The sequence below is a fragment of the Erpetoichthys calabaricus genome, chromosome 2, assembly GCF_900747795.2.
Source record: "Erpetoichthys calabaricus chromosome 2, fErpCal1.3, whole genome shotgun sequence".
Lineage (NCBI taxonomy): Eukaryota > Metazoa > Chordata > Cladistia > Polypteriformes > Polypteridae > Erpetoichthys > Erpetoichthys calabaricus.
Genome location: NC_041395.2, coordinates 34,899,339 through 34,925,319, shown reverse-complemented (window position 1 = coordinate 34,925,319; position 25,981 = coordinate 34,899,339). Strand labels below are relative to the sequence as shown.

Here is a 25,981-nt window from a genome sequence, read left to right as displayed (position 1 = left end):
CTGCTGTGCAATATTGAGCCACTGGAAGTACTCCCAGTTCCAGCCTGCAAAGGACCACCTGAACTCAATCTGGGAGTTGGAGTTGGGAGGAGGTGGACAAGGCTTCTCTGGGAGGTTTAGAAGGAGAGGTAAAGGAGGATTTCATTTAATTTTGTTTTGTATTGTGCTGGACTGAAAGCAAGACATCTATTAAAGTACCTTTGTAAATAAAATAACTTTAGTTGAACCTAGCACTTTGGTGCTTTAGTTGTGTATGAGGTTTGGGGCTCTGGTGTGCTTATTATTTGCTACAATACACACATATACATGCACACACACAAACAAGCAGACACACACTGTGTTCTGAATGAACACCAGAATGACTAAAAAGAAATAAAACTCAAGAAAAACAAAATGTTACAGTGACAGTGAGGCATTATGCAGGCGTATTTCTGTTAGTATAAAGGAGCCCCAATAGCGTTTCTTCACACACTTCTTCTGAATAATTCATTGGCTGAAAGTACTCTGTGTAACAGTGTCAGAGGGAGGACGTGCAGCATTCTTCATAACAGAGCTGTGTGATGTCTTAAAAGTTCATATCATCATTTCCAAATGGGGGATGAAAGTTCGAGATGCTTGTGGATTATGAATAGTTAGCTGCTCTGCCCACATACTTTGGAAAGCATGTACACAGGATGGTGGGAGAATGGTGTGCAGGTGTTTTAGCTCAGGATGCAGGAGACAGTTTTTGTTGTCTCACAGATAAGTTAATTACAAGTTATTACAATGACTGAAAGGTGATTCATTCCAAGTCTATTTAAAACTACTACAAATCACTCTGCCTTATTGGCATGAAACTCTAAAATTAGATCTTCCCCATCATAAAATGAATATGAATAAATGTCTACCAACAGGAAACTAGAGGTTACAAATAACATTAACTCACTCAAATACGGCATCTTCAATTGTTCTCTTATACCATCTTCTGAACAATAAAAGCAACTTGGCACAGGTAATAGAAAAAATCTTACCTTGTTGTATTTCATCGTGGGTTGGCTATAGTGCATAGTTTGCCTTTTCTTATCATGTGTTCAAATGACATGACACAAATGCTCATAATTCTGAGTGTTGATTGGTATTGCGAGCTTGCAATGTGTGATGTGCATGCAAGAGGACAATGGGACTAGATTTTTTTTTAAATGTAAGGCATTACTTTGATATTTAGTGTGATCAGTTTATTTCAAATTTACCTGTATTACCTCATGTAAACAATACCATTCCATTCCTGTTTGTCTGCAAGTAGTGTTTGAAGTGGAAACAAATTACTGGCAGCAGTACATGTCATAGTCAGCATTTAATTTAAAACTTTCAGAGGGCAGGATCTAGCGAGTGCTGTGTTTTGCTTGATGAATTTTTGGTACCCCGGACAAGCCTTAAGCCATCAAATGCTACATTTACAGCAGACAGTTCGGAGTTCGGAGTTAATAGAATTAAAATAGCTGCTTTTCATAGTAATTCTGGGCAAACTTTTCTTGCCCTCGTAGTCACCATGCACAGATACAACTTGGCACATTCATGTGAGCTACAGGATTTCCAAGTCAGGTAAGACATATACAGTATATCCACATTGTGGACAATTCGTCAGTCAAAAAACAGTATTAGCTAGAGCCTGCCCTCTCAGCTTTGACGAGTGAAACTGGCAGTTTTAAAGTCAAGCTGTATTTCATGTTGCGTTTGAAGTAATATTAAAATTAAATAAACAATCAACAAAAACATACTGTGACACTATTTACTTACACTCGCATTTCATTTTTCAGTCCTTTTTTTTATTTTTACTTTTTTTTATTTAATTGTGCATTTTTTTATTTATTTTATTTTATCAGAAATATTCTACCATATCTGACAGTTTTCTTGTGAGGTGCACAAGTTTAAAAAAATGTGATGACTGCAGTTCAGTACTTTGAAAAAATTTCTGCAGAGGTTTGGATGGTTTTAATTTACATCGATAATGTGTCCAGTCTATCAGTAATACACAATATCATCGACCATCAGCTCAGCTCTAGTTCTTAATGTCACTCCGTTTTGTTTTCATTCTCTTCTCTACTGCTGTCTCCAGGGGGTCAAGAATGTGTCCCACATCTAGGCTTACCTTTTTAATTAGCTTGTTGAGTTGCTGGGCTTCTCTTGAAGTTATGTTACAGGTCCAGCACATGACTATGTGAAAAATTGCACTGTCCATAACAGAACTATAAAATTTGTTAAGAATGTCACTTCTCACATTAAAAAAGCACAGACTCCTAAGAAAAAAAGAGTCTTATATAGTTCCTCGGTGTTAGGAGACCAGCCAAACCTGTCATTGATGTGGACCCCCAAGTATTTATAGCAATACAGCACCTCCACATCCACTCCCTGAAGAGTGACTGGGTGTAGATTTTCTTTGGTACAGTGAAAGTCAAAAAACAGCTCCTTGTTGTTGCTGAGTTTAAATGGAAAACAATTCTTAAAGTTCTCCATCTGACTCATGTATTCATGTGCCTTATCAATACACCCCATTACTGCTGTATTATTAGAACATATCTAAAAGTGACATGACCTGCTGTTACATTTATAGTTTTGAGGTGTACAGAGTGAAGGGAAAAGCAGACAGGGCTGTTCCTTGTGGTGTTCCAGTGTTGGTCACATTCATATCAGAGTCAAAGTGCTTGAGTCTCAAAAACTGCGTATCGCCTAACAGATATTCCATTATCCAGGACACCATAGGCTCATCCACCTGAATATCTCCTCTTAACAGGGATGGGTAAATGGTATTGACTGCACTGGAGAAATGTTAAAAAAAATCCTCACACTTCTGCTAGCTTTGTTCAGCTTTGTATTTATATAAAAATAGGCAAGGAATTCAAATATTTCAGTGACCAGAATTGAAAGCATCTTGATTGATTTTTACAGGCTTTATTTTATAAAACTCAAAACTAAAACAAATATTTGTTTTTAATAATTTCATAGCTCAATAATAGCATTAATTTGCATACACCAATTTATTTGTTACCTTTTGGGGGAGCAGTGGGACATGCTTCCTGATATATCAATTTAATATCAAAAAGTCATTGACATAGTTAACAAGTCCTAATAAAACGTGTTTTAGATACGCTGTGATCATCTGTAACAAGAAGTGACACTACAATTACAGTATGTGAAGAACAGGTTTATGCAGCTCATCATTAACACATTAAAACAAATAAAGAAAGAAATACAATAACTGTAACCCATACACATCGAACATTTGATAAGTGTTTCTAAAAAGATTAAAAAAGTAATGAAGGGTTTCATCAGCATGCATCTACAAAAGAAAAGCATACAATATACTTGATGAAAGCTATACTGTCAAATTGTTTTGCCTTTAATATATTTTTAGTGTCTGAATAACCTTAAACTATACCAGTACAAAAAGAAATTTATTCTATAAAACTTTTTGGATCAATTTAGAGTGTAGAAGACAGTTTTATTTTTTTACCTTCAACAGAAAACTAATGAAGTTAAATCCTGTTAACCATTAAAACTGTTAAAAAAATTAATATTGAACATATAATATTTTGTTAATAATTCAAATACACATGTGTGATGTATTCCACAAATACCAGCAATAACCAATACAAGCAGGGATTCTAAATGAACCACTACATGAACGTTGACTGCATGAAACTTAAGTGATATATATTTGCATAGTTTCAAATGCTAGTTAATATACAACACTGTGGTAATAATTATTCTTTACTAGCAAAATACCCGCGCTTCGCAGCGGAGAAGTAGTGTGTTAAAGAGGTTATGAAAAAAAAAAGGAAACATTTTAAAAATAACGTAACATGATTGTCAATGTAATTGTGTTGTCATTGTTATGAGTGTTGCTGTCTTTTATATATATAATATACACACACACATATAAACATATATATACATATACATATACATATATATACATATCTACATATATATATACATATACACATCCACATATATATACATATATATATACACATATCAACATATATATACACACATACATAAACACACACATATACATACACACACACACACACACATATATATATATATATATATATATATATATATATATATATATACGAGCTGTATATACCCGGCGTTGCCCGGGGCAGAAGTAACGTAATCGGTCAAACACTTACATATATACCAAAGTAAACGTAATCGGTCAAACAGCTTCATATATACAGAAGCGAACCTAATCGGACAAACAGCTAATCTATATACATAAGCAAACCTAATTGGTCAAACAGTTATGCATGTGGAGAATGATTTTACAAACATTATGCGTGTTAACAATCATTAAAAAGAAAAGATTGAGGAACTGTTCTTCTATATGTGATGAAGCCACTAATAAGACAGATTTTTTTCAGGACCCAGCTGTTTCATAACTAAACTACTGCCACCCCAAAGTAATGCCTAATAGTGGTTTTTGGGGTAGCTGTGGAATAAAAAGGGTGTTTTTTAGTCAGTAAGAATCTGACACTACCCTTCAGTACGGGCTGAAGGGTGCCTATGTAAGGTTTTACATCCTTCCCGTATGGAAAAAAAAAACATACTAAACTTTTTTTTCATCATTACAGATAATCTCAGTCAAATCGAAGTACGCATTCTCAATTTATTTTTATCTAATTTTTACTTTTTCACAAAGCCATCCCATGCCAATTTGTATGAATAAACTTTTGCTAGAGTTAGCAAAAGTTTATTCATGCACATATTTTAATACGGATAATCTATCTCTAATCAAGGTTCTCATTTTCATTCTAATTTAAAATAATAATAGATACTCATTTTTTTCTTCTGTTTTAGAAAAACCAATCTATGCCACCTACGTCTTCGTCAAGTCAGCTTCATCCAGCTTCATCACATATAGAAGAAGAGTTCCTCAATCTTTTCTTTTTAATGATTGTTAACACGCATAATCTTTGTAAAATTATTCTGCACATGCATAACTGTTTGACCAATTAGGTTCGCTTCTGTATATATGAAGCTGTTTCATCGATTAGGTTTGCTTTTGTATTTATGTAACTGTTTGACCAATTAGGTTTGGTTATGTATATAGATTAGCTGTTTGTCCGATTAGGTTCGCTTCTGTATATATGAAGCTGTTTGTCCGATTAGGTTCGGTTTTTTTATATATGTAACTGTTTGACCGATTAGGTTTACTTTGGTATATATGTAAGTGTTTGACCGATTACGTTACTTCTGCCCCGGGCAACGCCGGGTATATACAGCTCGTTTCATATAAATATAAATTATTAAACAGTAAAATCTTCTTCTGTAATTTGCTACCGTGGCAATTTGTGTGTCTGTCCAGGATTTTAAATGACCTGTAGCTCGCAAACCGTTGCACCTATACACTTGAAATGTGGTACACATATAGTACGTCACGTCTACTATCCGCTTTATGGGTGATGATTGTTTTAGTCTTTTTATCTTTATTTTATTTTATTGTACAATCAAGTCCTATCTGCGCACAGCAGGGCAGCCGTGGGCGGATGCGTATGGTGTATTCACTCGATGTTATCGTGCATTGCGCTGTCAGTGGTATTTTGATAAAAGAATTTGAACAACATATAAGAAGCGTATAAATTATTAAACAGTAAAACATTAACATTTAAGAAGTAAAGTTACATTAAGTACTACTGCTGTGCCTTCGGGTATACCTCATTTTTTGTTTGCCCATTACATGCTTAAATGTATAAATTTTTTGGTGCACCTACCCGAGAACACGCGACATATAACCGAGCGTGGGAGAAGCATGGATTTTAAACACGCGTTGAGTTGATGTGCTGGTCTCCCTCGTGAAATAACTGGTAATGTTTGACTAAAATCTACAGCGAGTAAAACGACATTAGCTCCTATTTTTTTTTTTACGATCTCTGAGATGTTGCTTTTTTCGGTTCAAGGCTTCATAAGCTCTTTTATGTTGTATGGTGTACTTATCCCAAACCATCATCTTTGAATGTTGCAAGACTTTCGCCTTGTATGTAGATCGGGGTAATTACATTCATTGCATTCCTAGTCTGAATCACAATGTGATTGTATGGGTGGTTACCTGGCACTGTAGGGTTGCCACCCGTCCTTTAAAATACGGAATCGTGCCGCGTTTGAGAATGAAATTGCGTGTCCCGTTTTGAATCAATACTGGACGGGATTTATCCCGTATTTTTTTTATCATTTTTTTTTTAAAGCAGCGTCTCATGCAAATCATCCCACACACATTTTATGAAGATGCCTCCTTTCCTACTTTTGATTGGGTAATACTTGATGTCATCGTTAGTTTGATTGGTGTTTTTAACTGTCCAGTGAGTAGGGCGTGTCTTTCAACCGTAAGCAGATTTTTTGCACTGGTATCACTGACCTCGACGACGGCGACGTTATACGTCAAAAATAAATTACGATAAATGACGATTTTAGCGATACTTTATTACGACGGCGGCTACATAGACACGATCAAATAAAAACAAAAAAATCAAATAATCATTCTACATTTTCAAAACGTCGAAAAAACGACGGAATGAAAAAAAGGCCCACCCGACGACCCACCCATTCCATTTTTATATATATAGATATATATATATACATACACACAGACACATATATATACATAAATATTTACATATCTACATATATACACATCTACATATATATACACATATATATACATATCAACATATATATATATATATTATATATATATATATATATATAGACACACAGACACATATATATACATAAATATTTACATATCTAAATATATACACATCTACATATATATACATATCTACATATATATATATATCTATATATATATATATATATATATATATATATATATATATATATATATATATACATATCTAGACATACATACATAGATAGATTGACACATATATATATACATATCTACATATATATATATGTAATTGTGTTGTCATTGTTATGAGTGTTGCTGTCATATATATATATATATATATAGCAAAATACCCGCGCTTCGCAGCGGAGAAGTAGTGTGTTAAAGAGGTTATGTAAACATATATATATACATATACATATATACATAGATATACATATCTACATATACACATATCTACATATACATATATATACATATACACATCCACATATACATATATATATATATATACATATACAAATTTACATATCTACATATATATATATATATATAGATATAAATATAAACATACATATATACATGCATACATTCACATATATATACTTATTGGCTCCTGTATTTAGGATATAGCGGGTTGGACAATGGATGGATGGACATTTGTATGCATAGCCCTATTTGCCCGTTTTCGTTTTTTTTCTGTCTTCAGTAATATTTCAGTAAACCCGGAGCTTGTCAGTTCAAATCCTGGTACTGACACCACTGTGTGACCCTGAGGAAGTCACTTCACCTGCCTGTGCTGCAAAAAACAAAAGTAATGTAACAAATTGTACCTCAGATGTTGTAAGTTGCTGGAATAAAGGCATAAGTAAAATAGATAAATATGTATTATACACATAGGAACTATTCATTTATTTTCAGTTAAGTCATCTGCAGCAAACCTTTATAAATGAGGGTTTCTCATTTTTAGATAGTGCAAACTGTTTCTTCTTCATTGACGTTTTCTCTTGAAGAGGTTTTTTCATTTCATTGAAAATTAAAGCAGCAGCTGCCAAAATATGTAGCTTTCTTATTAATTTTTCAACATTGTGTAAAATAAATTTATAAAGTAACATAAAAGGTTTAAATACTGGTTATCCTTTTACAATAAAATATTACTAAAGAGATACAAAAAAGTAAATGGATATGTTCTTTTTCTTTAAGGAGATTAAATATTACTGAAGAAAGAAAAAAAAATTAAACAGCCAAATGGGGCTATGCATACGAACTTAAAAGGTTTAAATAAAACAGAAATATATATTTTATTTTTACTTGCTTAACTTGTGGAGAGTGTATCCTGTAGCAAAGCCCTATCTTTTTTCGTGAAAGCCCGTTTCAGTCAATAAGTCTTAAAAAAAGGTGTAAAGATATTGACAATAAGCTAAGCAAACCCAGGAAGACATGGAATCGTTTAAATCAAGTATCGTTATATCTTCCTTTCTTAAAGAGAAGTAAGGCAGTACTTATAAGCTTACATATTTATATATAGACATACATACATACATATATATATATATATATATATAATCTATATATATATATATATATCTATATCTGAAGCCGTGCAAGCACACTCTTGAGAATGCAACGTATAGTTGTACAGAAGAAAAGCAATCTTGCCTCAAATGAATGGCAACCTTTTGTAGGTCTATGAACACTAACACGGCTAACACGGTACAACACCCTAGTACTATAGGTCTATGAACTTAATTTAAACTTTAGTTTTACACGGTGCTTTTTTTCCGAAGTACCTGCACTCATGAATATGTCTGTATGTGTCAGTCGGTCAAATCCACGCGCTTCGCACCGACGAAGTACCGCTTTTAAATTTTTATTAAGAAGAAAACAAAACCTTTTTAAATTGAGGGAAAATATACTAATAACAGTTTGTTAAGGATCTATTTTTTTGTGAAGCTGCCTTCACTCGAGTGATCACTTCGACCTGACTTGGTGGCCAACTATAAGCGTTACCTGGTAAGTAACCACCCATACAATCAGATTCTGAATCAGACTACGAATGCCGTGAATGTAATTACCCTGATCTACATGTTGTCAAATAAATGAACCACACGCCATGGCGCGGAATGTAATTACCCTGATCTACATGTTGTCAAATAAACGAACCACACGCTGTGGCGCAATTTTAGGGGCTTTGCCTGTAGCGCTGACGTCCGAGGTTCGATTCCCGTAAGGGAGTGAAGTGAGTGGCTGGTTACCTACCAGGTAACGCTTATGGTTGGCCAGCAAGTGAGGTAACATCAGCCACGGTGCCTTCAGTTGTGAGAAGCAGATCATAGAATGATTGAAAATAGTTTACTGTCAAATAATGCAAAGAATACGCGACACGTCTTTCCCCCATATTCTTGGCTCATCAGGCGTACACACTCACTGCACTTGCTTACGGTAATCGAACCTCAGATGTCAGCGCTAGAGGGGCTTAGCAGCGGTGAAGTATTGCTTTTAAATTTTAATTAAGAACAAAAGAAAACCTCAGAGGTTCGATTCCCGTAAGGGAGTGAAGTGAGTGGCTGGTTACCTACCAGGTAATGCTTATGGTTGGCCAGCAAGTGACGTAACATCAGCCACGGTGCCTTCAGTTGTGAGAAGCAGATCATAGAATGGTTGAAAATAGTTTACTGTCAAATAATGCAAAGAATACGCGACACGTCTTTCCCCCTTATTCTTGGCTCATCAGGCGTACACACTCACTGCAGTCGCTTACGGTAATCGAACCTCGGACGTCAGCGCTAGAGGGGCTTCGCAGCGGTGAAGTATTGCTTTTAAATTTTAATTAAGAAAAGAAAACCTTTTTAAATTAAGTCTTAAAAAGAGGTGTAAAGATATTGACAATAAGCTACGCAAACCCACCAAGAAATGCAATCGTTTAAATCAAGGCGCGAGTCGAAAAACACCATCCCATAATATTAGTTAACGATTAACACATTTCTATATGTATTGTAAGCATACAATACAACTGATAATATGTTGCGCTTATTTATCTGGTGTACCGACATTTTTGCGCGTTTAACGTCTGAAATCTAACGTGGTTTGTGCCCTTCAGAATGAAAACAGTTTGCATTTAGCTTTTTAGTAAAAGGCAAGCTTTTAAGCCTGAGAAATCACCCCGTAAATGCACACGTTTAATTGCACATGTGTTAATATGTATGCTTACACAGTATTAAAAGACAGTGAACAACGTCATTTACCTTTGTTCCCGCGTTTGATAAAAGGCGAGCTTTTAAGCCTGAGAAATCACCCCGTAAATGCACACGTTTAATTGCACATGTGTTAATATGTATGCTTACACAGTATTAAAAGTCACTCAAAAATTAACGTCATTTACCTTCGTTCCCGCGTTTGACTCGTGCTGTAAATCTCTTCCTTGTTTTTAGTTCACGTGATTACGTAGAAGGCGTGATGACGCGATACGTGACTCCGCCTCCTCCATTAGAGTATATGGACAAAAAACATGTTCCAGTTATGACCATTACGCGTAGAATTTCGAAATGAAACCTGCCTAACTTTTGTAAGTAAGCTGTAAGGAATGAGCCTGCCAAATTTCAGCCTTCCACCTACACGGGAAGTTCGAGAATTAGTGATGAGTCAGTCAGTCAGTCAGTGAGTGAGTCAGTGAGGGCTTTGCCTTTTATTAATATGTATAGATACTTCTTTCTTTATAGTCTCACAGGAGTCTTTTTTTTTCTCCAGCACTGCTTCATTCGGAACTAAATACCATTTTTTGGCATTAACTTATATCTGGCACTGTGTTAGTGATCAAAGTTTATGATTCATGTTTACTAAATCAATAATTGATTGCACTTTGTAGCAGGGCTATTAAAATAGCCTATAATTCCCAGCAGCCCATGCAGTATCACGCCATTGGGCAAATTTATAGGGCACATGGTTTGATGGGAAGAAAGATAAAGAAGCAGGCTCTTTAAAATGAACGTTGAGGGGATCGTGATTAACTTTCTCTGTTTCTACACTTCACACACACACACACACACAGCCACGCACACACACGGACACACACACAGCAGGATAATAACTACAGCCACCGTGGATTACAGTTTCTTCAGAATGCATATGCTTTCCTGTGCCTGCTTGTACATCTGATTTTATCTTGGTTGGGTATGTCTTTGTCTGGGCAGCACTCCCATTCAAGCCAAATTTTCATGCTACAACTGGAACCTGGTAGGACAAAACTCTACATTTCCTTTAGAGGGCTGTTCGCAGGATTTTTCATTCCACACACCAATTTCATCTGCACCTGCTGTACTGGACTGTGTTGGACTTTATTATTGTGTTAATTGTTTACTGAGTAGTGTCTGTTTCGTTCAGTTTGGTGTATGTAAATAATTATCGCTGGTTGGGAATCAGGGAGGGTTTTGTATAGGTGTGGTTTGTTTAATAATTGTTTTTATTTCTTCTCTATTTGATGAATATACTTTATAATTTTTATTGCATTTTTAATTGATTCATTGAGGTGCTTATCAGTGTCTCTGTGTGTGATGCCAGGTCAAGGCTGGGTGTGTTCCCGGGGTCCCTGAAATAAAAAAAACAAATCACAATCATTGGATGGTATGAATCTTAGCTTCCTTGAGACTGCTACAACTTTAGTCTACAGGAAATTACATTTTTTACCCCATTCTGCATAAAAAGAGAACATTGTACAAAATAAAACTATACCAAACTACTGCATAGAGATTTAAAAAAAAAACAAAAAACTTGCTGAAACATAAAGCATTGGCTACAGGTTTGCAATCTGACTGAAAGCACACAAACTAGCTAATTACTAAATGAAACGTCCTGACAACCTCATTGAATTATTATCTGGTTGGCACAGACATAGATGTTATCGTAGTTCTTCCTGGTTTCTTGGTGCTAATGAAAGTGTCATAATTGGGACTGGAGCATTAATACTATGTATTGTATATAGGATTAAAACAGAGTAAAAATATAAAATTAATAATATAGCGAACTACTTTTGTAATTTTTTCCCTTTTTCATTTTTCTAGGTAACAATACTTCTGCAAGCAAGTATTTGTGGGTACTAATAGTCCAGCTTTCACCTGCTATCTCTCTTTTGCTTATGATGCAGCATCATTCAAGTTTAGTACTTTAAACAAGAATTAGACCTTATTAAACATGCTCTTTGTACTCATACGATTGAAGAAATGAAAATTATGTGCTTGCTGAGATGACAGCATCTTATTTTTTTAAATTTTCTTATTTCTTATGTGAAAATGAGAAAATAGAAGTTCATAGAAGAATAGAAGTTCATATAGAACTTCATATAGAAAATAGAAGTTGCTTCAGCTTGTTATGACTGTGCTAAGTATTTTTTTACTGTTATCTGTCTGCTTTATTAGATACAAATAAAACAATGTTGAACATGGCCTTCATTGTTTACTGTGGTCTGTGAGAGCAAGACACTCATTCAGTGCCTGAGTTTCATCCAGTGAAATCTGAGTATAGAAGTAAGTTGACATCCTTTATTTGGATTGCTGAAGCTCCTGAATTTGGACTTAAAATACAGAATTTTTTTTCTGGGAAGGTGGTGCTAATACTGAAGTGAAATCGACATGATGGTCAAGCCACATTTATTTCCAGGGATTTGAGTGTGGTTGGAAGTTTTCGGCAACAGCCTATAAAAAGGCAGCATTTCAAAGGTTGTGCAGAACAGGAAAAGCACATCCCTGAACTAAAAGTGATGTTCTGTTATGATGGGGAACTGACCCTCTTTAATCTTAAACAGAATAAGCATATGTGAACCTAAGGCAAACATCTAAAATGCATTTATAAAATTTTATTCTGTAAACAATATCTCCCTTCTAGACCAAATTACATTTATCCAACAGGTGTCCTTAATTATTTTGTCAGTGAGTTAAAGCAATGGATGGATAAGAAGTACTTGTTTGAGAAAATAAATAAATAAATAAAATAAATAAATAAATAAAACACAAATAAATAAATATGATATTTACTGGGGGGAATGATGTAGACTGCAACAACATTCTAACATTTTTTCACTAAGTTGGGCTAACCACTAGTATGTCTTTTAAAGCACACATTACAAAAATGTTTACAAAATGTTAAAAAATTAAGTTTTCTAAATATGCAGGATATTGAGAAAATAATTTGTTCATTCCTTTCTAGTAGTACTGACTACTGTATTGTGTTATTCACTGGCTATTTAAAGTGTGCCTGCATAAACCACTACAAGAACCAGAAAGTATGAACACATACTGTAACTCAAGTCCTCATGTTCTAACACAGGCTTCCAGTTAAGTGTAGGACTGATTTCAAAATTCTTCTTATTACTTTTAAAGCCTTAATGGCCAATGACCTGCTTACTTATCTAAGCTTGAATTAAGATCTCAAGGTGCCAGCCTACTTAACATAAAAAGGATTAATAAAATAAAAGTGAGAGGTTGAGCTTTAATTTATAGGGCCCCAAAGCTGAGGAATGATCTGCATGCTAATTCAAGAGATGCCCCTTCAGTCCTAGCTTTTAAATACAGGTGGAACACTCACTACCTTTCTCTAGCATATTCTGACTAGAGCTACTGATTAACTTTGCTGTGGTGTGAGGTCCCTGGAGTTGTACAGGGTAAATAATGTATCGCTATTTGGAATATATACATTTCATGTGTGTTCCGTGACTACAAAGATCTGTGTAAGTGTAGGATGAAATGCGAGGGAAGAAATGCTGAACAAATAGCTAAAACAGAAACTTTTTCCATGTTATACTAATAATGACATGAAGTATGTAATGTGTAAAGACTATAGTCCAAATATCAAACACATGCTTTTATTCAAGAATATAACTAAAGAAAAAAAAAATCATTCAATTTACATGTGGTTTTCGACTTAAAAACCCAAGCTCAAATGTCAATCAATAGAAAGTTGCTTTGTATTTTTGGATGGTGCAGAGGTAAGAACTGGCTGCCTTATAACTAAAAGGTTCCAGGTTTGAATCCAGGCGCTCTGCGTTTTGACTAGTGAGCTGCTATTATTATTACTATAATATAATAAAGACGAACATTTGATTTGAGTCTGTAGCACCTGGTGTAAATTTTGGCTACTTGTAAAAGTTAGTGTTTTTTATTTTATTATTCAGTTTTATTCTTTCAGTGACGCTCACGTGGTACAACGAACTTGCCTCTCCCTCGCTGAGTTGATGACATTTATCTTCGTTCTTTTTGTAAGAGAAATGATGAACACAGTGGCTGCTGTGGATGATGCCTGCTCAGAACTATTTGTTGTACTGGCAATCAAAGATACGATAGTCCAGTAGTCCAGGGTCCTGTGTTCTCTTGTTGTTCAGTCCACAAAAAATTGGTGAGGGTGGAAAAAATTGGAACATGGATAATGTCCCCAGAAATTATGATGAAAGCACTTGGATAGTCAGTAGAGCGTTTGCTTATTACAGCTGTGGGATATGGCCGGCCGTTCATCCCGGCCAATACCCCCAGGCCGCCAGATGGAGCACTCCCTGCAACATGGAGGTGCCCCGAATTCTAGCAGGGCCTCATGGACAGTGGAGTTTTAATACACAGCCCTGCTGGATACCATGGGGGCCGCCAGGAGTTGCTGCAGGGAGGCCCAGGGATTTATATTTTCCGTATAGCCCGGAGGTATTTCCAAGTCAAGTATACTTCCGGGCTGAAGAAAAAAGAGAAATTTTTACCTGATGCGGAAGTGCTGGATAATCACATGGACTGAGGGCTCAGAAGCACTTCCGGGTCGAGGACTATAAAGGACTGTGGGAAATCCCAGATGGATTGAGCTGAGCTGGGTGGAAGGGTGGCAACGCGTCTGGGAGTGGAGGATTGTATTGATTGATTATTATTGGTGATTTATTGGAGTATAGTGGAGTGGAGGGTGCTTTGTGCACTTATTATTATAATAAATATTCATTTTGACTTTTATCTGGTGTCTGACGTCTGGTCTGAGGGTTCAAGGGGTCACAGGGACCCTTTAAACTGTCACACAGTGTATATTAAGTCAGTTGTAATTGCCACATCAACCTAAAGAGGGGTTTTGGTTGGACGGGGAGTGTAAACTGCCAGTACAATCGCATGTGAAAACTCTCTTGGCATATTATAAAGTTGTAAGACCAACACAAACCCAGCTACGGAAAATGAACAAGCCAGTGTGTTTCTTCGTGCCGGTCCCACGCCCGGTTAAATGGGGAGGGTTATGTCAGTAAAGGCATCAGGTGTAAAATTTTGTCAGATCAATATACAGTCAACTATATAGATTTCCATACTGGATCTATTGAGGCCTGGGTTAACAACGGCTGCCACTGTTAGCCAACTTGGTGCTGGCGGACTACTGTTGGCCGAAGAAAGAGAAGAAGAGGAGGAAGGCATATCCGGAAGCAGAAAAGGAAGGTAAAGAGAGTGGAAGTGAGATTAGGAACCTTGAATTTTGGCAGCATGACTGGTAAGGGGAGAGAGTTAGCTGATGTGATGGAGAGAAACAAGGTTGAGACCAGATGGAAGGTAAATAAGGCCAGGTGCTTTGGAGACTGGTTCAAATTGTTCTGCTATGGTGTGGATGGGAGGAGAAATGGAGTAGTTGTTGTCCTGAAGGAACAGTATGTCAAGAGTGTTTTGGAGGTGAAAACAGCGTCAGACAGAGTGATGATTATGAAACTGGAAATTGAAGGTGTGATACCCCGCAAGTTGGGTGTGCGAAGGATGAGAAAGAAGATTTCTGGAGTGAGTTGGATGAAGTGGTGGAGAGTGTACCCAAAGGAGAGAGAGTGGTGATTGAAGTGGTTTTCAATGGACATGTTGGTGAAGGGAACAGAGGAGATGAGGTGGTGATTTGTGTATGGTGTCAAGGAGAGGTATACAGAACGTCATATGGTAGTGGATTTTGAGAAAAGGGTGGACATGGCTGTCGTGAATACGTATTTTAAGAAGAGGGAGGAACATAAGGTGATGTAAAAGAGTGGAGGAAGATGTACACAGGTAGATTATATCCTGAGAAGGAGGGTCAGTTTGAAGGAGATTGGAGACTGCAAAGTGGTGGCAAAGGAAAGTGTAGTTAACAGCATAGGATGGTGGTCTGTAGGATGATGTTGTTTATCAAGAAGATAAGGAGAGTGAGGGTAGAGCTAAGTATCAAATGGTGGATGTTGAAAAAGGAAGACTGCATGGTTGAGTTCGAAGAGGAGGTAAGGCAAGCACTGGGTGGCAGTGAAGAGTTACAAGACAGTTGGAAAACTACAGCAGAAGTAATAAGGGTGACATCTGGACAGAGGAAGGAGGACAAGGAAACCTGGTGGTGGAATGGGGAAGTACAGCAGAGTATACAGAGGAAGAGGTTATCGAAGAAGTGGAATAGTCAGAGAGATGCAGAAAATAGACAAGAGTAAAAGGAGATAAAGCGTAAGGAGAAGAAAGAGGAGGCAAAGGCTAAAGAAAAGGCGTATGATGAGTTGTATGAGAGATTGGGCACTGTGGAGGGAGAAATGGACCTGTACCAATTGGCTACACAGAAGTACTGAGCTGGGAAAGATGTGCAGCAGGTTAGGGTGATAAAGGATAAAAATGGAAATTTACTCACAATGAGGAGGATGTGTTGAGCAGATGTAAGGAGTACTTTGAGAAGGTGATGAATGAAGAGAATGAGAGGGAGAGAAGATTAGATGATATGAAGAAAAGTGAATCAGGAAGTGCAATGGATTAGTAAGGAGGAAGTAAGGACAGCTATGAAGAGGATGACGAATTGGAAAGCTGTTGGTCCAGATGACATACCCGTGAAAGCATGGAGGTGTTTAGGAGGAATTGGCAGTGGAGTTTTTAACCAGATTGTTTAATGCAGTTTTGAAAAGTGAGTAGATGCCTGAGGAGTCGAGAAGAACTGTACTTGTACCAAGTTTTTATAATAAAGGGGGATGTGCAGAGTTGTAGTAAATACAGAGAAGTAAAACTTATGAGCCACAGCATGAAATTATGGGAATGAATAGTCGAAGCTAGGTTAAGTAAGGAGGTGATGATTAGATAGCAGCAGTATGGTTTCATGCAGGAAAAGAGCATTGCAGATACAATGTTTGCTTTGAGGGTGTTGATGCAGAAGTATAGAGAAGGCCAGAAGGAGCTGCATCGTGTCTTTTCGGACTTAGAGAAAGTATATGACAGGGTGTCTAGAGTGGAGTTGTGGTACTGTATCAGGAAGTTGGGAGTAGCAGAGAAGTATATAAGAATGGTACAGGATATGTACGAGGGAAGTGTGACAGTGGTGAGGTCTGTGGTAGGAGTAACGGATGCATTCAAGGTAGAGATGGGACTACATAAGGGATCACCTCTGAGCCCTTTCTTATTTAGAATGGTGATGGACAGGTTGACAGATGAGATTAGACAGGCGTCCCCTTGGACTATAATGTTTGCTGATGACATTGTGATCTGTAGCAATAGTAGGGAGCAGGTTGAGGAGACCCTGGAGAGGTGGAGATATGCTCTAGAGAGGAGAGGAATGTGTAAATGAGAGGGAGGTCAGTGGAATGTTGAGGATGCAGGGAGTAGAGTTGGGAAAGGTGGATCAACAGTGTAGAGTAACAGGAGTGTGGAAGAGAGGTAAAGAAAAGAGAGTGCAAGCAGGTTGGAGTGGGTGGAGAAGAGAGTCAGGATTGATTTGTGACAGACACATACCAGAAAGAGTGAAAGGGAAGGTCTACAAGACAGTAGTGAAACCAGCTATGTTATATGGGTTGTAGATGGTGGCACTGATCAAAAAAACAGGAGACAGAGCTGGAGGAGGCAGAGTTAAAAATGTTAACATTTGTATTGCATGTGACGAGGAAGGATAGGATTAGAAATAAGTACATTAGAGATTGCATTGATTTGGGCATGTGTAGAGGAGAGATGCTGGATATTTTGGGAGAAGGATGTTAAGGATGGAGTTGCCAAGTAAGAGGAAAAGAGGAAGGCCTATGAGGAGGTTTATGGATATAGTGAGAAAGGACATAAAGGTGGTGGGTGTAATGAAGGAAGATGCAGAGGACAGGAAGATATGGAAAAGGTGATCCACTGTGGCGACCCCTAACAGGAACAGCCGAAAGAAGAAAAAGTAAACCCAAAATGAGCAGCTCAACTTTCAGGTTGCATACTTGTGTTTTAATTGTAATGTGTCCAGGATTGCACCCTCTTTCATTCACAAAAACAGCAAGTCCTCCTCCTTTCTTCTTACCGTTTTCTCTCCAGTTTCTGTCCCCATTGTATGATGTTAAATCCATCAAGATGACAAAGTATCAAGAAAAGAGAAGCAAATTAGAAATAGATGAAAAGAAAAATTACATACTCAAAATATTAGATATGCTACTCCTAGGACATCAGAATCGTCACTGTCTCAATCTGTCCTAGATTATTCTCTATTAATTCATATGTCTGGCTTGGTCCTGCACAAGTATTTCAATGACAGTTTAAAGTTACCTTTCTCATAAGTGCATCATTAATTCCCAGTTCCTTTATGTACTATTATCCTTACTGTCTTGTCCATTGTACTGATCCACTAGGAAAATTAAATGACTTGCAGAATGCAAATTCTTAATTATTTCTACTGTATACTGTATATTTATATGTGCATATATGTATTTTTCCTGTCTCTGTCTGCATTTCCTGAAATCAAAGACTTTAGCAAAGTACATGTTCAACATTTGATCTCAAAGCTTTCATTGAACTAATGCACAGGCTATGCTATTTTCATGAAATGAAAGAATTTCAGCAGAAACCGCAAAGCTAACAGCAGTTTGGGTGTCTTTCAACCAGTACATCCTCTTTAACTTAAAATTAAATAAAAAAGCATATAGCAAATTTATTCTTTATCATTGAAAATGGATATAGGTGTTCAAAAATAGCAAAACTAAAATATGTATTTTTCCTACATAACTTCCATTTTTATTTAAATATCTCTTATTGTAAATTTAGAATCTATTTAAATGTTTTAGGGTGTGGGTCAGCTTTTAGCATAACTTATTCTGCTTTTGAATCTTACAAAGATAACCATACAACAAATTAATTTGTACAGAAGTTAAGTTTTCAAAATGTATTATTGATCAATGACATTTATTTATTTGGATGGTGTGTTTTTTCAAACATATTTTAAAATTACATGTACAGTATATTATACAATTATTTCCATATTTACAATCTATAGCAAGGTCCAATATGAATTAATGGAAAATTGTTTGCTAAGTAAACTGTATCCTTAATACACCTTTTTATCCTAAAAATCAAGTTTAATACAATACAATGCATCATTAAATTAATTCATTTAAAAAAATAATAAGGTAAATGGCAGTTAGTTATTGACAGTTAATGAAGCAGTTTTTTGTTACGTCAAAAATATAGTCTTGTTTGTTGTGGCTGAAGGCTTTGATGTCGACTGTATTTTAACTGAAATAAAGAATGCTGAACAGGATGGTCAGGAACTGCATTCATGCACAGCTTTGTCAAAATCTAACTGGAGAGTATTCAAACCAAAGCGAGGGGCTGCTCATTAAAGCTTCACACACTTGTATTTGCTCTGTTGAAGGGTGTGTGAGTCATGAAGTGTTTCTTTGTACCTTCCCATTAAAACTACCTGTCTTGATGAAATTTTTTCAAACATCATGTAGCCTGGATTTTAATTTGGTGAGCTTTATCACTTATGCAGAATTTTATTAAGGTTAAATGAGCTGATTTGGAATAATGCACAGGCTTGAAGATATCTGTCCATTACAATTCCCCCCTCTTGAAATTTTTGTAAGACCATATGACCCACATTTTAAGTTGGACCAAAAGGAACCAACATGCAAAACGTCATGAAAATTGGTTTAATTGTTTCTGTGTGATTGGTGAACAAATAAACAGACAAATAAACACACAAGGTTTAATCTGTGGGTTAAAAGATAGATAAATAACATTAATGAAGCTGAAAAACTGAAAAGATAAACAAAGGGTATAATATAATTTATATAGATTTAGGATATATACAGTTAATGGAAGTACACCAAATTAATTGGGTTTAAATAAATAAGGAAAAATTGTCTTTTGGAAATTCATTATGGCTAAACACACATTTAAGTTTCTTCGTATCTGCAGAATGTCACATATTGTTTTCCTGTATATTGAATGTACAGTATAACACACCACAAATCCCAGGCAGTGGGCTTCAACAGATAAATTCTTTCTTAAAGGACAGATTTGTTTTAATTGTATCTTCCATTAAAATTTTTACATTCAACACTTTAAAATTTTTACATTTCTATTTTATCTCAAAACAGATAAACATCCTCCCATCTTCAGTATATCCAATAATATAAAAATTGTTTAAAGTCCTAGTCATTTTTATCACCTTAATTTTATATGTGCAAATCCTTCATATGTAATTAGTATAAATATAATTTGGACACACGCAAGATTTTTTAATATTTGTCACTATTTGTTTTAATATAAAGAACCTATAGTAACATACAATTAATTTGGAGCATACCCTTTATATTAAAGATATATGTAATGAATTATTATTATTATTATCAAACATCTTCTTATGTTTATTGTGCCCACTCCAAGTGAGCGACATGGCAGAGAGTCTTCAGAAGTGTACTAGCAGAGCTTGCTGCAGTCCTCTCAGGGCACACGTTTATCTTTTCTTACACTTGTGCCTCGTGATGCCACTTTTAGTGCTCTCTAAGCCACAGGTGTAGCACCTCGCTCTTCCACTTGCTGTATGTATCTGCGTATGATGACAACTCAGTCCACGCTGGCTGTCAAAAGACCTCCCACAAAAGCAAGTGAAAGCTTTAGTGTAAGATGGAGCATAGCTAATGGTACTGTTTTGTTTTATACCTAAAAGAAAACAAAACATGTTACCATTTTTAATAAAAATACACTAGTTAAATTGTTTACTTTTTATGCATTGTAATTTTATTTTTTGATAAGAGTTCAACAATATCTTGACAGAAACAACCAACCACCTCAGGCTTAGAGATTAATATCACTGGAAACAAAGCAAGAAACATTTAAACAAGCAACTGCAGGCTGCAGAAAAATATATTACAATGAAGACAGCTCCACAGATCATGCCTCATACCTCTGCTATGTTATTTACTGTATTTTAAGTGATAAAGACTATTAATGGATTATCAATTAAAAGTATGTCTGCAGAAGTACGTAAAAGTTATATTGAAGGGGGATTTTAATTTAATAAGAGGAATCCATCCATCCATTTCCAACCTGCTGAATCCGAACACAGGGTCACGGGGGTCTGCTGGAGCCAACACAGGGCACAAGGCAGGAAACAATCCTGGACAGGGTGCCAACCCACCGCAGGGTGCACACCCACACACCAAGCACACACTAGGGCCAATTTAGAATCGCCAATCCACCTAACCTGCATGTCTTTGGACTGTGGGAGGAAACCGGAGCACCTGGAGGAAACCCACGCAGGCACGGGGAGAACATGCAAACTCCACACAGGGAGGACCCGGGAAGCGAACCCAGGTCCCCAGATCACCCAACTGCGAGGCAGCAGCGCTACCCACTGCGCCACTGTGCCGCCTAATAAGAGGAATTCACAGCATAAATACAGATTTATTATATCCAATTAAGACTGTGGTTACACTTTCTGCTCCTATGCTGCCCCAGGTATAACCAGTAGTTGTAACCTCACAGCTAAGCACAGTTTCCCTTCATGTACAGTATGATATAGGATTAGTGTCCTGGTGCTCTGTGATGGTGGTGTTACAGTGAGCAATTATCCTTTCAAACACAAATTGCAATAATCCAGAGGCAATGCAGCACCATCCAGGGCAGTCTGAGCCATGATAAGAAACAATAAAGACAATGCACTTCCCTGTTTAAAAGGCAAGGGTCCTAATCCTTACACTACCGTCACAAAGTGTGTGGTGCTGGGACTATTTTTTGTTTTATGTCAGTATTGAGGGCCAAACGGTCTTCAAAATGAAATTTTAGTAAATAATAAATAAATAAACTGATCTTCATTCACCTCATTGCTTTTGTCATAGCACCTCATATTTCAATGTATTTGTAACCACTAGAAATTCTAACTCACATACATTCTTCAGTAATATAAAGCATTTGAAAAAGGCACATACTGTTAATATAAAACATTTACATCTCAAATATTGGTAAAGCCAGTGATTTGTACTCCTCGAAAAAATTACATGAGAATCTTGTATGTAGGTCCAAATAAGTGTGTATTTCTAGAAAGGCAGTCTTCTATCCATTCATAGAAAAAAAAGGTCTTCTCATAATCCACTCATTTCTTTAAGTCCACAGTCCACAGAAGAATCACTAGGTGTCTCGGTGGTTGTTAGTAACCACTCATGTGAGAACCAAACAGGTCACATTGTGTGGGTGTTTTTTTCTCTTTTCTAAGATTTTCTACTCTCATCTCATTCTTGAACCTATTTAATCAAAATCAGGGTCACTGAAATGGAAGCCTATCCTGGAAGTCAAGGGCACAAGGCAGGAAATTGCCCTTTAGAGGACCCCAGTCCAGGGCCGGACACACTCACATACACATTCACACATGGGCTAAGTTGGAGTCACCAGTTAACATAATTTGGGGATGTGAGAGCACAACCAGTTGGAAGCTCAGTTGGGGCTCTGTTCCTGAATATTTTCTACTACACTGTCATATGAATATGGGAAGAAAGCACATGTAGACAACAGAAGAATGAAAACTTGTTAGGACTGTACTTATATCTTTAGTTTTCTTTTTCTCTTTTGTACTAGGGTGTTGTACCGTGTTAGCCATTATGAATGTAGAGAAAAGCCAAGCAAAATGACACCTTTTATTGGCTAACTAGAAAGATTACAATATGCAAGCTTTCGAGGCAACTCAGGCCCCTTCTTCTCTTTTGTAATTTTTGTTTTTTGTCTGTTTCTTTTTTGTAATATTTGTAATTTGTCCCTGATCCCTTTCCTCAGAATTCAATGTTGAGGGCTCTCAGGTGTTGATCTGAGACTCCTTTGTAAGGTACGTGGTGCGATAGTCAGATCACTGTGACATTAGCATCCTAGCAGTGTTCTTTAATTTCCTACTGTGTTTCCCTTTCAGTTGGTCATTTTGACCGTTTTAATTCTGATTTCTCTGTTTGTTTGTTTTTTTAATTTGGCTTTTCTTTTCCAGTTTTCAGTTTTTGGTATGATGGACTTGGAGTTTTTTTTAGTTTGATTGCCTTTTTCTTCTTTGGTGAAATTTTGTTTTTTTATTATTTCCTGTGTATAGTTTTGTTTCTTTGGATTTTTGACCTTTTAGGTGTTTATTTAAAATTTGGACGAATTTTAAAAATTTTACTTTTAAAAATATAATAAAGTATATTTAAAGTTTTGTGTCTGGTTAAGTTGAATGTATATTGCCCTGTATGGTGAGCTCTAGAATGAATATTATAATGGGCCAGAAGACGAGATGGGGGCCTAGGTAGTTCAATCCAGAGGAGCAACCCTATCTGTTATCAATGCTAAATGAGAAACCAAAACTCATAATCAAAAACAACCAGAGCACTAAGTCATTTTCAGCATCCACTAAACAAATCACACTCTGTGCAGTTTGGAGGTTCTTTCTGTGATCTCAGATAAGCAGGAAACAAACAGCACCGGTCTTTATGCAGTCGTGTTGATGATGTCATATGCTGCACACTTCTGGTATCCCTGAATAATGATACCATAGCAACGGTAAACAAAGATTCTGTAGAATGGCAGAGTTCATAAGAAACAACAGTGTGGTATGAAGTGAAGAAAATGTAATTTAATTTATACTGTACTAGCAAAATACCCGTGCTTCGCAGCAGCGAAGTACTGCTTTAAAATTTTAAATAATAAACTGAGGGAAAATGTACCAATAATTATTTGTTAAGGATCTCTTTGTATACCACGTTGTCAGTTCGCCCCTCCGTTTGTAATATGACCAAGCTGTGCGCTGAGCTTACTCTTGAGCATGCAACGTATAGTTGGCCATGTGAATAGCAATCTTACCTCAAATCAATGCCAACCTTTTGTAGGGTCTGTCCCTGAGACTTATTAATTGTCATTGTGAAGCAGAGCCTTACTGGAAATTGGAGGCGTTTGAATTGAAATGGGAGATCCGAGGGTATAACGGGGATGCAAGGAATAAAAACTCTCTCCCCTGAGCCACCGCCAGTAAAAATAGTTGCATCAATTAGGTTCTTTTGCAAGCATGTGACCTGAAGTCTCGTGCCATTACAAAGTTTTGGAGGCTGTAAGTTTCTCAGTAACATTATTGGTGCCCCAACCTTCAAAATTAGATTATGCTCAGGAATGCCTGGAGGATTCAGAGTGTGGGCCGAGCTGTAGGCTATGGACGTATATATGTACATAAGTAGGATTCAGTTAACGTTGGGAACCCGCGTACCAAATTTCTTGAAGATGGGCCCATTAAGTAACAAAGACCGTTGGAAAGTTCACTATGGCGGCCAACAGTGATGTCATACCACCGAAATAAGTACGTACATCGGTTTCGGTTAGCGCAGGGAAGCCGCCTACCAAATTTTGTGAAGATGGGGCCATAAATAAGAAAGTTTAACATGGCGGACATTGTCGACCATTATGACCGTTACGTGTAGAATTTCGAAATGAAATCTGCTTAACTTTTGTAAGTAAGCTGTAAGGAATGAGCCTGCCAAATTTCAGCCTTCTACCTACACAGGAAGTTGGAGAGTTAGTGATGAGTGAGTCAGTGAGGGCTTTGCCTTTTATTAGTATAGATGTATATGTGTATGTATACTGTATATGTGTGTGTGTGTGTGTATATACTATATATATATGTGTATGTATTTATATATATATATATATATATATATATATATAGATATATGTGTGTGTATATATAGTGTATATTATATATATATATATATATATATATAGAGAGAGAGAGAGAGAGAGAGAGAGAGAGAGCTGTACCCGGCCATGCGTTGCTGTGGCTCAGTCTGGTTAAATGGAAAAGAAAGAAAAGAGAAAGCGCACGTTTCTAATATGTTTAAATTCACAATGCTTGTGGGTATACAATATTTTTTGTTGTTCCATCGTCTGTGCAGAATGTTAGACTGAAAAATATTGTTAAGTTCGTAGACGTCTTTGTTTTTGGCCGCAAAAATAGCTCGATCACTCAGCCAATCGTGATTCTTATAATTGGTTTGAATATTGGGAAATACTTTTTCAACCAATTCTTCTTTTGATGTCACTAAATTGCAGAAGTTATGAGGCAATGAAATTCATCCTGAGGTCAGATCAACCGGCACCTTTCCATCCCCAATTTCCAGATTTCTCCAACCCCGTTATTGACAGTTTGCATTATTTGATCGTAAATGCCTTTTTGCTGAAGCGTTAGCTTAGGAATATTTGATTGCACATACGAGAAAAGGTCACCCGTGTTGTAATTTTGTTCACGACGCAATTCTACATCGAACGAAGCAGCAGCAGATCGATTCGGTGATTGCATTCCCAATTGATTGAGAACTTTGTTCATGATTTCTAAGCATAAATCTTCAATCATCATCACCGCTTAGTTGTAGATGTCTGCTGTGAAATCCATGTTTATATTTGAATGTTACAGTAATCCCTCGCTACTTCGCGGTTCACTTTTCGCGGATTCACGACTTCGCAGATTTTATATGTAATCATATCTAAATACATAACACAGATTTTTCGCTGCTTCGCGGGTTTCTGCGGACAATGGGTCTTTTTACTTGCTTCCTCAGTTGGTTTGCCCAGTTGATTTCTTACAAGAGATGCTATTGGCGGATGGCTGAGAAGCTACCCAATCAGAGCACGCAGTTAAGTTCCTGTGTGCTGCTGATTGGCTCAATGACGGAGTGTTGCATTAACCAGGAAGTCTCATCTCACTCATTCATCATTAACGTGCTAATGCTTCAGGGGCCGTGTCCAAGCACCAACAGAAGATGCAAATGATTGCAGAAAAGGTAAAAGTTTTGGATATGTTGAAGGAAGGGAACAGCTACACCGCTGCAGGACATCGATTCTTTTTATTTAAAAAGGAGGAAAAGCATATAAGATCTACGGCCGCAGTGTCCTTTAACCAGGGTGCAAAATGAGTTGCAAGTGGACGTAATAAGGCAGTAGTCTGGATGGAATCTGCTTTAGGAATCTTTGCAACAAGGTCGACGACGTCATGACCGCCTACAAGCTGCTACGTGTACCTCGCTATACAGTAAGTGTAAACTTATCTACCGATTTCATTTTGCTTAGCAGTTGTCCCTGTTTTTAATAG

The 25,981-nt window shown here is 36.8% G+C and overlaps 2 protein-coding genes across 8 annotated transcripts in view; one reads left to right on the top strand and one right to left on the bottom strand.

Moving 5' to 3' along the window:
• LOC127526721 (scavenger receptor cysteine-rich type 1 protein M130-like) overlaps positions 1-11,934 on the top strand; it is a 69,684-nt gene extending 57,750 nt beyond the window's left edge. The window contains exon 15 of the mRNA XM_051923161.1: positions 11,731-11,934. The gene's annotated coding sequence lies outside the window, so the exon portion shown is untranslated. The remainder of the gene's footprint in view (positions 1-11,730) is intronic.
• An 8,016-nt stretch (positions 11,935-19,950) lies between these two features.
• Positions 19,951-25,981, bottom strand: part of LOC114645747 (uncharacterized) — a 184,943-nt gene continuing 178,912 nt past the window's right edge. For all 7 annotated transcript variants that reach the window (XM_051923158.1, XM_051923156.1, XM_051923155.1 and 4 more), the window contains one exon: positions 19,951-20,556. In XM_051923158.1, coding sequence (XP_051779118.1) covers positions 20,351-20,556 — 206 coding nt within the window. In that variant the 3' untranslated portion in view covers positions 19,951-20,350. The remainder of the gene's footprint in view (positions 20,557-25,981) is intronic.